This window comes from Nannobrachium achirus (assembly GCF_963921795.1).
Source record: "Nannobrachium achirus genome assembly, chromosome: 5".
Taxonomy (NCBI): domain Eukaryota; kingdom Metazoa; phylum Chordata; class Actinopteri; order Myctophiformes; family Myctophidae; genus Nannobrachium; species Nannobrachium achirus.
In genome coordinates, this window is record NC_137814.1 from 61,777,945 (window position 1) to 61,795,279 (window position 17,335).

Consider the following 17,335-nt stretch of genomic DNA (forward strand, 5'->3'; position numbering starts at 1 on the left):
AAAATACATATAGTCAAAGATTTGCACACATTTTCACGACTTTTTCAAAAATAGCAGATATACTGTACAAGCTCGCAGCGCGGCACCGAGTGCGAGCTTGTATATCTGCTATTTTTCACTGGTTAAAGCATTCAATAATTCTAGGCCTAAATGGGATATATATATTTTAAATTATTTTTTTAAAAGGAATCCACAGAGCGTTGAGGTGTAGTTCCTGTGTCGCGGTGCAAAGCGGCACTGCTTGACTCCACAGCTATGATTGCCGCTCTGTGGATTTGTCTACATACAGCGATGTACAAATAAATATAATTACATTTTGTATCTTGTTCTCATTGTGCTACAGCTGGAGTACACGGCGCGGCTGGACTTCCTGTGGCGCGTGCAGGCCAAGGAGGAGATCAACGAGATGAAGGAGCTGCGCGAGCACAACGAGAACATGCTGCGCAACATCCTGCCCAGCCACGTGGCGCGCCACTTCCTGGAGAAAGACCGCGACAACGAGGTTCGTACTCTATGACTCTATGACCAGGTATGACTAAATACTTCCCCACTGTTTGGTATTTAGATGGTATTTAGATACTAGTTTTACATACTAGATTTGATATTGATTTTTACCAGACAATACCCCCTTCCTAGAAACCCAATGTGACTTCAAACTCCATTTGAATGATGATAGATTCATCGAAAACACTGCCTGTTTTGTTTTTGTTCTTTTTTTTCAATCTGAAAATAGCAGATCTGCAATTTTCCAGCATGGGACGTGTCCCACGGTGAAATACGAGGCCTTTTTTTTCTCAAGAATGGTCCTGGGGTCTACAGTAAGTGGGTTAGGATTGAACGTACAAACAGAAGGTTTCTCTGAACACATTTGCTTGCGTTCCCAGTGGTATGGATGGATTTAGCCTGTTTATCCCCTCCAGCAAATACAAGAGTTCTCTCTGCAGAACAATCAAGTTCACCTCGGAAAGCCTTACCTCGGTTCACCCCATGCACCCACCCGCAATGCCCTGGCACGCACACACACACGCACGCACTCTTGCACGCACGCACGCTCGCTCGCTCGCACGCACGCACGCACGCTCGCTCGCACGCACGCACGCTCGCTCGCACGCACGCATGCTTGTATTACTGTACTGCTGAGGACATAAAGATTTTATAAATTACATTTTTAGACAACATACTATGCCTTAAAAAAAAACAATAGGCTATTTGAACTGGAATTATTGTATACTTTAGCTATAGAGGCTATGCACTTGCATAAAGTGAATGGCGTATCGAGTGGCACATCGATTGGCAAAGTGAGTTGAGCGTCGTTAAACGTTATTTAATGCAATCAGATCAGGACTTTTCTCTTTGGATGTCAAGGACAGAAAGTAGTTTTTGCCACTCAGTAGGCGTAACTTCCGGGTATGATGATGATGTCATGTGCATACCCTCTATAGAAAAATAGCAGATATAGATCTGATATTTTTTTATTAATCGTGAAAATATTTGCAAATCTTTGAATGTATATGTTTCCACGCAAACTTCTCTAACTCAAATCTCTGCTTCTTGGGGGTCCCTGGAACAACATATTTTGAGATGGGGGTCCACGGCCAAAGACATGACATTTTGGGGGTCCATTGACATGAAAAGGATTGAGAACCACTGATTTAGAAGAAGGATTTAGAAGACATTTACAGAATCGGGTCGAAAATATTCAAAGACTTCAAAAATAGCAGATCTACTTTTAAGCTCGAGCTTGTATATCTGCTATTTTTCAATAGCTAAAGCATAAAATATCGGTCAAAGTACACGAATAGCCGATCTACAAGCTCACGACGCGTCACACTGCTCTATTTTCAGCGCGGGGACGTCAGCGCACAACTCGGGCGAAAAAAGCGAGTTTCTTATTTTTCACCTCAGAAAACCTCACCTCAGTTCAACCCCCACCTCCTCTTCTGCGAGCCCAAGGGCGCGCGCGCACTCACACATGCGTGCGCCCATGCACGCGCACACGCACGCACACACAGTGCCCATGGGTATGGTGTGATAAAAGGATGCGTTTTTCTCATTCCATCTCCTGCAGAGTAACACTCTCTGTCCTTTCAGAGGGAGAGAGAGAGAGAGAGAGAGAGAGAGAGAGAGAGAGAGAGAGAGAGAGAGAGAGAGAGACAGTGATGACAGACTCTCTCTCTCGCTCACTCCCCTTATCAAAGAAAGGGATTCTTTGATTCTCCCGCCATGTTTTATTCGGGTGAAAACGACACAGCTTTCACGGTAATGTGTTTTTCGGTTGTTTGTTTGTTTCCGCGATTCTGACAATAGTTCTACTGCCAGATTTATTATTTATTTATTGGGGCTGGTGCCAGCAAAAAGCAGCTTACCTTTGCGATGTTATAGAAAAAGATCTATTGATTATTTCCAAACATTTTTTTTTCATTGGATCTATTATGTGTACTTTAGCCAAGATCTACAGAAAACAGCCAGGAAGTGATTTGGGACTCCATTATTGTTTATGGGCGGTGGAAATTTTAGAGCAGCGTTACGGGAGATGTTTTTACTGTACACGGCGGCGTGACCAGTTATCAGCTTACAGTCTTCAAAAGTAAGTAAATGAACGAGCGTTCGTATTGGAGCTAGGGTCACGTCCGAAGCAATTTGAGCAATTTCCGACGGGGCCAAACGATGACCCGTGTGACATTGATCCCCTTCCCCTATTGGCTCATACTAGGACATAGGCATCTGTGTATCCAGAAGAGCAGACAGACAGACGCCTTCATGCCTATAAAGCTCATTTAAAAAATGTATATAAAGCAAAAACTATTTTTTAAAGCGACTGATATCATGTCCATACAAGACACCACCTGGGACCAGTAATAGCTTTTCATCTGAATTTCAATAGAAAAGAGAGAGGAGAAGGATGTCCAGTTGGCAGGGGCGTCACAAGGGGGTGAAAAGTGGGACTGAGTTACGAGGGCCCGAGGTGGAGGGGCCTTCATTATTTTATACTTTAGCCATTGAAAAAAATAGCAGATCTACAAGCTCACAGCGTGGCAGCGAGTGCCGCGCTGCGAGCTTGTAGATCTGCTATTTTTTTTTTAAGTTGTGAAAATGTGTGCAAATCTTTGAATATGTATTTTTTAAGCGAACATTTGTTACTAAAATGTTGCTTCTGGGGTCATTGTGGAGGTCCTTAAGACCTTAGAAGAATTTTTAATATTCAAAGACTACTTTTGTGCAACAGCCTTTCACGATGAAGCATGGCTTTACTTTGCGAATGAATATACAAATTCGAAACTTGGGAGATACGAGGTTTCCACCCAACATCGACGATATGCTCTGTTAAAACATTTCTTTATTCCCTCGTACATCACTTTGCTTTAGATTGTTTTGCTTCCGCTTGCGCTTTGGCGATGTAAACACCGTGTTTTCTCATGCCAAGAGAGAGAGAGAGAGAGAGAGAGAGAGAGAGAGAGAGAGAGAGAGAGAGAGAGAGATAGTAATAATAGAATAGTTGAGCTGTTCAGTCATCCCGAAAGATTTATAGAAAGAAAGAAAGAAAAATGCAGCGGAGGACATTTTGTTTATTTATTTGATGTTTGTGTTTGATGTCTTTTTAATCACGCTCGCTCGCATTGATTAGTTTTGTGTTGACTGCAGATGCGTCGGCTGAATAATTCAGAGTCCCGGTGTCGTGGTTGATGTGTTGGAGAACTCGCCTTTAACATTTAAATCAGTGGCTTTCAAAACTTTGTTCATTTATTTCAAAAAATAGGGCCCGTTTGTTTTTCACGATTTTACCACCATATTAGCCATGTTTCCATAAGCTTATTCGAAAATAGAAAGCGAATTATCATAAATTTGCATTAAGACAAAGCGAATTTAGCCCCTTTTCCATTTGCGGGTGTCATTCGAATTAGCGACGGTCACATGAGTTGATCGGGCTGATTTTTTTCAGACCGAACCGAGACGTGAGCACTGCACGTCTGACTGCTGTGACTCGATCGCTGCACTGCAAGTTTCAGCGTCCTCTGGAAGGTGGCCGATCTGCAAGCTCACAGCGCGGCGTGGAGACGCGGATGCAAGCTGCTGTGAGCTTGTAGATCGGCCACTTTTGGCACGCAACACTGTGTGATGATGAAGGGTTAGCCGCGGATGGCTTGACTCCGGGAGGTGAAAACGTGAGGAATTTACACACGGTCCGTGTCACTCCGTGTGTAACAAACAACCGGTTTGTTTTGTGGGCTATAAACGCTATACAATGGACGTTAAGCAGCAAGGGAAAGTGTTAAGTTGGAGGACAATATGGACCCAGAACGTCATAATCCATTTGCATTTATTGTCTGACCTTGAGCCCTGTGAGACACCGCCGAGCGAGCGGCAGCGAGCTGTGCGGAGGTCGCATGAGCCGACTTAGCACCGTCCGAGTTACACCTACTGGGGGACAGAATAGTAACTATTGTCCTGGGGACTGCTTTTGCGTCCGAATGCGGCGCAAAGGGACTTACGGAAACCTGATCAAACAGGATACGGAAATGCGACCGGAAGCACTTTTTTGCGAGTGATTAGAGCCTGATTTGCGATAAACAGCGATTATACTTTTACATTTTCTAAAGCCATTAAAGCATATTAAATTCTCAGGTTTATCGGGCCTGGCAGAGAGGAACATAGGGATTTTCTCTGGACAATCGGGTGAGGCGGTAAATGAGTTGATTGTTAATGCATGTTTTGTGTTTATCCAAATTGACAAAGTAAGCTGTAAACTAAAGTTTGCAAGTAATTATAATGGAATGAAAATGTATTTAGGCTATTTGGCCTGTGAGAGAGAGTAGTGGAGTATGAGTAGGGCAGGGGTCTTCAACGTTTTCAGGCCAAGGACCCCTTAGTTGAGAGAGAGATGAAGCAGGGACCCCCACAACTTTTACATATATTCCATATACTGTAGTTTCGTTGTTTGACAGCACGGTCATCAGTGTATTTTGGATTCTGGAACCGTCAACACTTAATAAACTTGACCCTTCACTCTGTACTTAGTCTACTCTTTTTCCCTTCTAGTACACCAAAGCTATTCACCAAAAAATGCCGATCTACAAGCTCACGAGGCGTTGTGAGCTTGTAGATCTGCTATTTTTGGCTAAAGTTCTCCAAATATGGACGCTAAGTGGTTAAAAAAGGGGGGGGGGGGGGGGGGGGGTTTCTATCACACAAAGATTTGGAGGACCCCCTGTAGTAACTCTGAGGACCCCCTAGGGGTCCAGGACCCCCTGTTGAAGACCCCTGAAGTAGGGCCTATAACATTTAGAAATGATGGTTGGATAAGTAAAAGTAAAAGTACCTCATAATTGTACCGAAGTAGTAGTAAATGTAACTTTCCACCACTGAGGTCAGAACCTCAATAAAGAAAATATATAGTTTATTAAAAAAAGAACACAGCGCAAGACCTCTGCTCCTCCATTGTCTCCCCTGGACAATGACAGACAAGAAAGACCCTTATCTCTCACTCACGCACGCACGCACGCACACACACACACACACACACACACACACACACACACACACACACACACACACATACACACGCACGCAAACGCACGTACGCACGCACACGCACAGAGGAGTCAAATACTCCTCATTGTCCTTGGTCTTTGCGCTCGGCCTCATTAAGGCCTCCTTCCATCCTGCTTCAACAATAAGGCCGACACGCAGGGCCGAGCAGCTGCCATGCATTATGAATGTGCTCCGGTGGAACGTGTCCGAGTACAATTTACTCCCATACTCTACTTTATATTATGCAGTGGTGTAAAGCAGTGGTTCTCAACCTTTTCAGGCCGCAACCCCCAAAATAATCATATTCTAACTCGGGACCCCAACCCTGACGAGCACTAAGAGTTGAGGCATTACATTTTGTATAACACGGTTCTATTGTGAAAATAGCCGATCTACATGCTCACAACGCCTCGCATTGCGAGGCGTTGTGAGCATGTAGATCGGCTATTTTCACAATTTCTGCCTCCAATATTTGACAATTTGTCACTTTAGAAATGTGCTGATACCCTCGATACACTAAAACGTTGTGTCGGTCTGTTTACTGTTGAATGAAAAAACAATGATGCACATCAAGTTAATCACCTGGGGACCCCCCAAAATAATTTGGGGACCCCCCCCAGGGGTCCCGACCCACAGGTTTAGAACCACTGGTGTAAGTGGTTCTCAAACTTTTTGGGCTTCAGCACCCCTTTTCCTGATCATATGAATCCAAGCACCCCCTTTAATCGACAATATTTTGACTAGAAAATACTGACATAATAATAAGTCCAGTTTATGTTGAAAATAAAAGTAAATTGCCTGTTTTCTATTCAGAAACAGTATCAAAAAAACGTAACTTGGTTTAAAGCTTTACATCAGGGTTTCCCTAAGTGGGTGTCGTGATGACAGTCCCGGGGTGCCTCAGAATAATCTGGTAATATTTAGAATTCATCAATATCACTACATCGATATGAGTTCAGTAAAACTGACCTGATTTGCACTGGACTTGATGAGTTCTTTTTCCATCTACCCCAACTCTCGTCACGAAAAGGTTGCCGATTTACAAGCTCACAGTGCGTCACAACGGGACGTGTTGTGAGCTTGTAGATCTGCTATTTTTAGTGAACCCCCCCCCCCCCCCCCCCCCAGAATAGGGAAGTGGTTGGTGGAAACAGATGTTTCTCCGTGACATAGCGTAATGTATCGCAGGTGGAAAGATGTGCATATTGACGTAACATAATATGATATAAGGTTCTAAAAATTCACAGTGTAATTCAGGGGTGCCATGGATGAAAAAGTTAAAACAGGGGTGCCCTGGGTCAAAAGTTTGAAAGCCCCTATTCTTCATTGTGGTATCGCTACAGTACTTTTACTTCAGTAAAACAAAAACAAAAAAGAATCTGCATACTTTTCCCACCAGCGCTTTCATCCCTGATTCAACAATGAGGGTAGAGAAAGCCCTGCATTATGCATGCAGGGAGAAGAACACCACATAGCATGTCACCAGGATGCTAATTAAAACTAATAGTCTTTTAATAGTTAAAGCATAACATAATGGTTGAAATAATAATACAAATCCTTAAAAGCGTTCTGAAAAACCTAGGTTTCAATGTCGGTGGTGCTCATGTCAAGGATCCCCAAAATTATTATGTACTGTGGCTATTTGCGACCCCATCTCAAAATATTTTGTTCCAGGTAGCCCCCACTATACCTTTTCGCTTATATATTTATCCAAAGATTTGCACAAATTCGAATTTGTATTCTGGACTTTTACTTGTAACGGAGTACATCTACAGTGCAGTATTGATACTTTTACTTAAGTACAAAATGTGTGTACTTTTTCCACCTCTGTTAGGAATGCAGACAGAAGTAAATGTACTAAAGTAAAAGTACTCCTTTCCATTACACCACAGATTAAAGCCATTAGGAATGCAGACAGAAGGGACACCACACACACACACACACACACACACACACGCACACGCACACGCACACGCGCACACACACACACACACACACACACACACACACACACACACACACACACACACACACACACACACACACAGGGCTCCCAGGAGCCTTTTTCCCCGCCGCTAATTAAAACCTGGCGATTAATTAAAAATGCATCCATTAAGGACAGGACAGGCTTCCATTATTCATCAGCCTGTTTATTGTGGTGTGATTTAGATGGAGGCGTATAGCACGCCATAAACAATAAGGTTATTAACACGTCCAGACCGGGAAAGCATGTTAGATTTTTGGCTAAAAAGCGTTATTTTATACTATGGCTAATTGGCTATTCAAAAAATAGCAGATCTATTTGAATATGTATACGTATTTTTTAAGCTAAAGGTTTTTCATAAAACTGTTTAGAAGACATTTTGTCGAAGTACTTTAGTTGTTGGAAAATAGCAGATATACAAGCTCACAGCGCTAACGCGCAGATGTATATCTGCTATTTTTGAAAAATCTTTGAATATATGTATTTTTAAAGCGAACATTTGTAACTCAAATTTTGCTTCTGGGGGGTCCCTGGAACTAAATATTTTGAGATGGGGGTCCGTGGCCAAATACATATCATTTGGGGGGTCCTTGACATGAAAGAGTTTGAGAACCACTGACATAGAAACATAGGTTTTTCAGAAACAACATTTATAGAATCGGTTCAATATATTGAAAGACTTGCTCAAATAGTCATGAGTTTTCAAAAAGATCGCAGAGCTACAAGTTTGTAGTGCCCCACTGTGAGCTTGTGTATATATATATATATATATATATATATATATATATATATATTAAGGCTGGGACTTTAACTGATTAATTGCGATTAATTAATTACAGAATATTAACGCGATTAAAAAAATTAACACACTTTAATCGCACTTAGTTTTTGCAGCACAGAACCTTCAGTTTTGGGGCATACCGATCATAGCGAGGCACCAACCAAGAAGAGACAACAAACGCAAAGGGAGAAGTAGCCGATCAGAGCGATTTGCTTGGCCCAGTGGATGCGAAATCCCACAACCTAATTAGAATCACCCCAAAAAATAGTGTGTATGCTGGTTGGTCCGTTGGTCCATCTGTAACTCCACGTTCAGCAGTTGCTCAATTGTCTAAAAAACATAATACAAAAATCAATAACGCATGTACCTTGCCCAACATCAACTTTATCACCTTCAGATGTGTCTCTACTTCTCAGAATCCCCAAATGTTTAAAATATTTTCCCAAATTTTGGCCTGTAGGCGGCTGTCCTGTGATGCGATTTACATCACAAATGGGCGTCACCAAGCAGCGCACTCCCAGTCCGGGGGCAGTTCCAGAGAGAGCAACATCACAGTCTGTCTGCTTCACACCAAGGGGGACTAACAGGCACACACACAAAGGGGCCAGGCCGGCCCGCAGGGGGCTGTAGGCTAGTTTAGATTAAAAAAACTCACTTGTTGATTCACTCGTACAACAAAATGTGTTTTACTTGAAAAGAAATGCTTCTCAGGTCAAATATCGATGTGCGATTAAAATGCGATTAATTGCGATTAATTAATCACAGAGCCTGTAATTAATTAGATTAAAAAATGTAATCGCATCCCAGCCCTAATATATATATATATATATATATATATACAAAATACTGTTTAGCGGTTCAAATCTAGAGTGCGTACCAGGTCTAACTGGGTTAATAGGGTCTTTAACCTTCCACACATCATTTGAAACATGAATCAACAGGGGGTCCATGTGTCGCCGCTTCGTGACATACATTCGTCACCACCGACAGTGGATAAGTACCGTGCATATTTGAGGACCCATACTTTATTTGGGTTGTTTGTTTCTCTGAAACTTTCACTCCACTAGGGCTGGGTGCAATGTTTTTTGCAAATATACCATGACGTGTGTCCTCTGCCGTAGCGCGGTCGCTCGAGAAGCAGTTAGGGGTTGAGTTGTCTTGCTCAGGGACACGTTGACACATTGCCAAGTAGTCTGGGGCCTTAGGGGGAGAAAATGGTAATTTGGTGCAAATCAGTCTAAAAGCGCCACATTTTGCACCGATGTAGTTGTAGCCCAGTGCATGCTTTAAAGGGGCTATTATAGTCAACTTTTTCTTGAAAAACGGATGCTAAAATAAAAATAACGTTTCCAAAATATTTTATAAAAAAATATGCTTCATATAAGTGTTTCTGTTCAAAAATGTCCACAAAAAGCGTAAAATAATGATAAAATAATCATTTTGGCCATTGTCAGGCTGACTTTGTTTACATCCTAATCTATTCTTTTATATGGATTGATAGGATGTAAACAAAGTGTTCGGCCCGACAATGGCGAAAATGATTATTTTATCATTATTTTACACTTTTTGTGGACAACAGAAACACATAATATTTGAAGCATATTTTTTTATAAAATATTTTCGAACATTATTTTAAATTTAGCATCCGTTTCTCAAGAAAAAGTTGTCTATAGCTCCTTTAATAATGGCCCCACTAAACGCCCACAAAACTGTGAAATGTGATGACTCATCACTAAACCATCGTTTTGTGGGGCCATTTTTAGCCCAAGGAAAGTTTGTTGTGCAAAACAAATGCTTGCAATGGATTCAGAATCATGACAAACCCTTAGTTAGACCCCTCACATCCTACCTTAAAGCATTTTCTTTCTGGGTATTTTCCTCCTGTATAGAAAGTCGATGGGAGCCCAACTTGATTTGGCTGCTGTGGCGACCCGAAGGTCGCCGACTCGAGCGCCCTAGCTAAATCATTAGAGCAAGCCCTGGGCTACATCTGTGCAAAAGTTGGTGCTTTAGTTTTAGACTGATTTGCACCAAATTACCATTTTCTCCCCCTAAGGCCCCGGACTTAGAGGCCTGGAATCAAACCTGGGACATTGGAATTCCCAGGAGGGCTCTCACTCCTACAGGTGCAACATTTCACCTTTTATACCTTTTTTCATGAAAAAATCTAAGAAAAATCCAGGAAATCCCATGAATTACTAAACAAACGCAGAAGAAGTCGTAAAAATAGCCGATCTGTGAGCTTGTGGATCTGCTGTTTTCACTAGTTTGGGTCCCGGGCAAACATCTAATTCATTTTTGTGGTCTTGAGCTAAAAAGTATGGGAACCGCCGCTATGAAGTAATGTAATTCAGGGGTGGCTTGGATGAAAAAAGTTATTTACAGGGGTTCCCTGAGCCAAAAGAAGTTTGGGAACTACTGCTTTAGACTTTAAAAGGATGTCTAACCCCGTGTGAAAGTGAAAGCTCTCCTTGCGGGTGCATGTGCAGAAACGGGAGGGGAGAGTAATCCTGAATGGATCTGGTGCTGGGTAGTAATGAGAGTTCATTTTCAGGACACATTTTCAGGACACCCAACCAACTCTCAATTGTACTCATGCAACCATTTCACCCGGTTTTGTGTGTGAACTGCGTACATAGTGTGACAACACTGCCACCCAGTGGTGATTGTGCCGCCATGCAACTCCTCAAAGGTGTCTCTGCTGCACTGCATAGGCTCTGACTCATGCAGTGCTTAATTTGTACAACAAGGGGGAACATGTCCCTCCACCTCGTTGATTGGATCAGGCACCTATTTTATTGGAACTGGTGGATCCGGCACCGATATTTGATTGGATCCGGGACCTTCCCTGTCAATCAAAATAGTGCTGTTTGGTCATTTATGATTTAATCCTTCCAAATCGAGACCTTTTTGGCTGCACCATTTTTATTTACTTTACATTTTTAATGTGTTTGTTCAATTTCTTATTTTTTTCTGATGTTGAGCTTCATAGGTGACAGTGACACACAATAGACAAGCTATTGTTTACACTTATATGGTGTCATAGAATTTTGTTAACAATAAAATATTTTTTTAATATGCCAGTTATTCAAATTGATCATTCCAAATTGATAGATTGACTACCAGTGTTCTGATGGGCCACATGTGCCAAATGTTGCTGCTAATGCTATAATGGATGCGACAATCTGCGCGTGCAGCCCGTGCATGCACACAGCCAGGGATCCGGCACCTATTCATTGACAAACTAAGCGCTGGACTCATGGCTCATGATATGACTGAGGCATTCCTGTTTTTTATTTTTTATTTTTGAGCGGTGCTAACCGCTCCTATAGACCGCTTAAAAAAAAACATGATGTCACAAATGATGATGACATGAGTCCGCTAGACCAATGAAACACTTCGATTCTGTTGATCTGTCCATGATGTCATAGTCACATAGGCACCCGATTGGTTAACTCTGATTTAGAACGCGTTTAGGCCGCCTAAATTACGTCATAACAAATTATTGAGCGGTGCTAACCTTAAATTTCAAAATTGTATGAGTCATGTATTTATTATTATCTATAATACATGAAAACAAATCACACCTTTAGACAGAGCGCTTTAATCACAGGGCCCTGTCTAAAAGTGTGGTTTATTTTCATGTATTATAGAGATATCCAGCTCAAGACAATTTTGAAATTCAAAGAATATAAATAAACAGCTTATAATTATCATGTAGATCGAAGTACGAGCTTTACCATGCCTAACCAACCCTATATCCTGGACACTTCATGGGAGCGAAAATACAGTACAGCCATCATTTTGCAAGAAGACATCAAATATCGTCCCAACAGAAATAACACTCTGCCACATGCCAGACTTGTCATTGACTTTGTCTTCAAAGTATCTGAACATGACCTTTCAGGGTCATTAGAATGCACTATCCTCATGTATTCTAATTGAGCGGTGCTAACCGCTCCTATAGACCGTTTTTCTACCAAAACCATGATGTCACAAATGATGATGACATGAGTCCGCTAGACCAATGAAACACTTCGAATCTGTTGATCTGTCCATGATGTCATAGTCACATAGGCACCCGATTGGTTAACTCTGATTTAGAACGCGTTTAGGCCGCCTAAATACGTCATAAAAAACTATTGAGCGGTGCTAACCTTGAATTTCAAAATTGTACTAGATCAGGACAGGACAGGAGTCAGGTCAGGACGTTCTTTGAATTTCTCTATAATACATGAAAACAAACCACACTTTTAGACAGAGCGCTTTAATCACAGGGCCCTGTCTAAAAGTGTGGTTTGTTTTCATGTATTATAGAGAATATCCAGCTCAAGACAATTTTGAAATTCAAAGAATATAAATAAACAGCTTATGATTATCATGTAGATCGAAGTACAAGCTTTACCACGCCTAACCAACCCCATATCCTGGACACTTCATGGGAGCGAAAATACAGTAGAACCTCCTTCTCCTCTTTGGATCTGCAACTACTGTTGAATTTTGTACAATCGGTCTCTCATCTTGCCGGCCTTCTGGCTAAACTGGGACAGTGATCATGAAGGTGATACCTATAATAATGTCATGTTTGGCAGATCCTGGCAAATCGTGGTATGAAATTCAAATACTTCGGCTTTGCCGAAATAATTAGTATAGGGTCATAAACAAAATCTAGAGGCAAATAAGGTCCCTGGTTGCCTAACTGGCTCTGGTGGTAGAGCTGGTTCTGTCCAGAGATGGTTCCGTCCTCTATATGGATTTGTCGTTTGATTGCTCTTAGGGCTACTAGCATGGCTCTTACCATTTACCATCTAAGAAAGAGAGAGAAAGAGAGAGTGATATCTTCTAAGACAGTTCGGGCACTTACAGAAGGTCTTCTTGAAAGATTCAGTCAAGTCAGTGGTCTTGAACATAGCTGACAGCTGTTGTACCTGGCTGACAGCTGTTGTACTTGGTTGTACAGCTGTTGCTGCAAGGTCTGTGGTTCCAGAACATACAAGGCCTGCTCTTCTGGAGCCTCCTGACCCAGGTCCTGTTGCTCTGGATCCTCCTCACCCATGCTCTTCTATGGTTCGACCCTCCACCATCTTGAAGAAGGATCTTTTTTCTAGAACATCCTGACTCAAGGTCTGTGGTTCTGGAATCTCCTTGACAAGGGTCTATGGTTCTTTTGTATTCTTGCCCAGTTCTTCGGGCTCTTCGGGCCCAGCTCTTCGGGCCTGCAATTCTGGAGCCTCCTGACCCAGGTTCTGTTGCTCTGGATCCTCCTCACTCTTTTGGGAGTATTCTGGTTACCTCCAACATTGAATGACTTAATAACTCTTAACCTTTAATTGTATCTATTATTTATGTTGTGAATGATGTAAGACCTATGTCATATCTTCTAATATAATATTTTGAAAGCTTTATTAAATGTGTTTCTCAATATACACCATTAGTATTAACCAATTAAACTTCATCTGAGAGATGACGTTATTGTGATATCACAATAAATGTTATATAATAGGTTAATCATAGAAAAGGATACATTGGTAAATATTATGGGAATTTGTATTAACTCTTAGCCAGCCAAATCGCCTTCCATCGCCATTTTGAGGAAGCCCAGCCAGCCAGATCGCCAAACGTCGCCTTGGGGATCATTTTCTGATTTTTTTGGTATTTTTTTGACATTTTTTGAGCTATAAATGACCATTCTAGGTTCATATAAGCTTAAGCTATAAAAATGCGCTGGAAATGACATCATCGATGACGTAACCCGGAAGTCGTTCGGCCATAACAAAGCATAGGCCTTTCCATAGCATTGAAAGCTGACGTTTTTCTTATCAAACTTTACCATATTTAGACAGATTTTCATTCGGAAAAAAATGGCAGGCTGACAGAGTGGTCACTCAGGATTTGGTCAAAAGAAATTGGTTGAATAGAACTAATTGTGGGACCATCGCTCCATTGTTCACAATGGTGTGTAATGCAGGCTGCTATCCCAGGAAGTAATGTGATCCAAGATGGCCACGGTCTGAATAAGGTCTATTCACGTCAGAGTAAAAAGTGTAACAACCAACCTCCCTACCCGGCCTCCCTACTTAACTCATTTACCGTCCTTTAAACATCGACTGAAGGGGTTAACTGCCACGTCGTCCTTACCTTTTAACGTGGGGACGTGCGTGCACATCGCGCACCATCTGTGCACGGATCATGTACCAGGCATGTGTACACCCTGTCACAGCTTTCAAATAAAAAAATCCCAGCGAAAAAATATGCTTCCATCGCTGAGCTGCCTCTACTACTGTTTACGTGGAAGCTAATATGGAAACCCGATCAAGCCGATATGGAAATGCGACCGGAAGCACTTCTCCGATGGTGATTAGAGCCGCGATAAACAGCGATTATACTTTTAAATGTTTTATAGCGATTAAAGCATATTAAAGTCTCTGTCTCTCTCTCTCTCTCTCACAAACAGGAGTTATATTCTCAGTCCTACGACGCGGTGGGCGTGATGTTCGCTAGCATCCCGGGCTTCGCAGACTTCTACTCGCAGACGGAGATGAACAACCAGGGCGTGGAGTGTCTCCGCCTCCTCAACGAGATCATCGCCGACTTCGATGAGGTCAGGAACTCCTCACAGTGCACATAAACACCTGCTTCTCAACTTGTTTAACCATTAAAGTGATCCCTGGCTAATACGACAAATATGCCTTAACACATTATATAATTGTCCTCTATAACTACAATGTAAAATTAAAAACACCTTAAATATTGTATTTCTTCTAGAAATAGCTAATCTTTCACTCAATAGGGGAAATGCCTGTCGCAAGTTGATGATGTCATAAATGTCATGTGTGGTCTATCCCTATGGAATTTATGGCATGCATGTGCAAACAGATACATTTGAAATATTGATTTGATGCTCATATTAACCATAGGAAGTATTACATTTGTTTTTATTTGCACATGCATGCCATAAATTCTATAGGGATAGATCACACATTACATTTATGACATCATCAACTTGCGACAGGCATTTCCCCTATTGAGTGAAAGATTAGCTATTTCTAGAAGAAATAAAATAATTAAGGTGTTCTAAATTTTACATTGTAGTTATAGAGGACAATTATAATGTATTAAGGCATATTTGTCATATTAGCCAGGGATCCCTTTAAGGCCTACAATTATTGAATGCTTTAACTATTGAAAAAAATGCAGATCTATAAGCTCACAGCACGGCACCGAGTGCCACGCTGCGAGCTTATAGAACTGGTATTTTTGAAAAAAATTGTTTTTTTTGGCAAATCTTTGAATATATCTTTTTTTAAAGCAAACATTTGTAACTCAAATATTTGCTTCTGGGGGGTCCCTGGAACAAAACATTTTGAGATGGGGGTCCGTGGCCAAATGCATATAATTTTAGGGGTGCTTGACATGAAAATGTTTGAGCACAACATAGTTTTTTTCAAAAAACCTTAGAAGGATTTAGAAGACACTTATAGAATCGGGTCAAAATATTCAAAGACGTGCACAAATTTTAACGATTTTTCAAAAAATAGCAGATCTACAAGCTCGCAGCTTGTAGATCTGCTATTTTTCAATAGTTAAATGCAGCAAAGGTTGGCCATGGCTCTGGGATCAAACCCAGGACTCACTGTCAGGCTGCATCAGAGTCAGTGTTGATTTTGGCAGAACATTTTGATTGCGTTTTAGTCATAGCCTTTTGAATAACATTCCATTCAGTTATATCATGTTTTAGTCGTCTGAAATGTTTTAGTGTTAGTCTAGTTTCAGGCGACTGGATATTGTGCGATTTTAGTCGACTATATGTACAGTTTTTGTCGACAAAATACTGAAAATAGCTGATCTACAAGCTTGTCATTTTCAGAGTGCAACAACCAAACATAAAAAATGACTTGTCTTTTAGTTCTACTGGTTTTCTTCTCCAATATTCCCTCCCTAACAATAGCGACCTTAAGCAACGCTACGGCAACGGCAGATGACAATGGTAACCGGAAATGATCCGCACTCGATAGATAAACCTGCCGTCGCCCCAGCCGTCTCCACTACGGCAGAAGGTCCCTTCCCACGTAGCGCCTACTCCGTCTGCTGCGTGTACGCGTCGCCATGGGAACCAAAGCATTCAGTGAAAGGGGTGGGAACCCGTTCGCCGCCGAGGCTTTGCTTAACCATTTTGAACGCTACAGCGATTACGTCATAGCAGCCGTAGTCCGCCTGGCGTTGCCGTCCTGAAAATCATCTAGCTTAAAGTCGCTATTTTAGCCACCTGACAGTGACAATATTATGACAAAACAGCATAACTGCATGTTCATAAAACACAGTCCTGAACTACAGGAATTAATAGAATCACGTGCTCAGAATATTAGAGGAATTAAGTTAAAGCTAATGTGCACTGCAGCGCACAAAACAGGATTGCTGGGTCTCAAGAGGAAATTTTTTTCTTATAGCAGGTCTTCAACAGGGGGTCCGGGACCCCTAGGAGGTCCTCATTTTTCTCTTTTTTTTATATTAACCACTTGAACCCTAGTTTCCATATTCTGAGAACTTTAGCGGAAGAATAGCCAATCTACAAGCTCACTGCGAGGCGTTGTGAGCTTGTAGATCGGCTATTGTCGGCAAAGAGCTTTGGTGTAGAGGGGAAAAAGAGCAGACTAAGTACAGAGTGAAAGGTCAAGTTTAGTAAGTATTGACAGTTCAAGTGGTTAAATATCTGAAAACACACATTGACATGAATCCAAAATACACTGATGATTGTGCTGTCAAACGATGAAACTACCGTATATGGAATCTATGAACAGGTTGTGGGGGTCCCTGCTTCATCTCCCTCTCAACTAAGGGGTCCTTGAGCTGAAAATCTTGAAGACTCCTGTCTTATAGCTATATGCAGAGAAAAGGTGATTTCAAAACCTGGTTCCTTGCGGGCCTATGCATAATGAATGTGTTTAATAAGATACTGTCAAGCAGTGAGCCCAGGCAAGCCCAGTGTGTCTCTGTCCATGGTGCTGAAACCTCTGTATTTCTGACTCTGTCTAAACCAGGGG

At 41.7% G+C, this 17,335-nt stretch overlaps 1 protein-coding gene across 1 annotated transcript in view; it reads left to right on the plus strand.

Moving 5' to 3' along the window:
* adcy8 (adenylate cyclase 8 (brain)) overlaps positions 1–17,335 on the plus strand; it is a gene marked incomplete at both ends in the record, with an annotated part of 274,511 nt that overhangs the window by 238,759 nt on the left and 18,417 nt on the right. The window contains 2 exons of the mRNA XM_080725959.1: positions 344–502; positions 14,749–14,895. Coding sequence (XP_080582085.1) covers positions 344–502; positions 14,749–14,895 — 306 coding nt within the window. The remainder of the gene's footprint in view (positions 1–343; positions 503–14,748; positions 14,896–17,335) is intronic.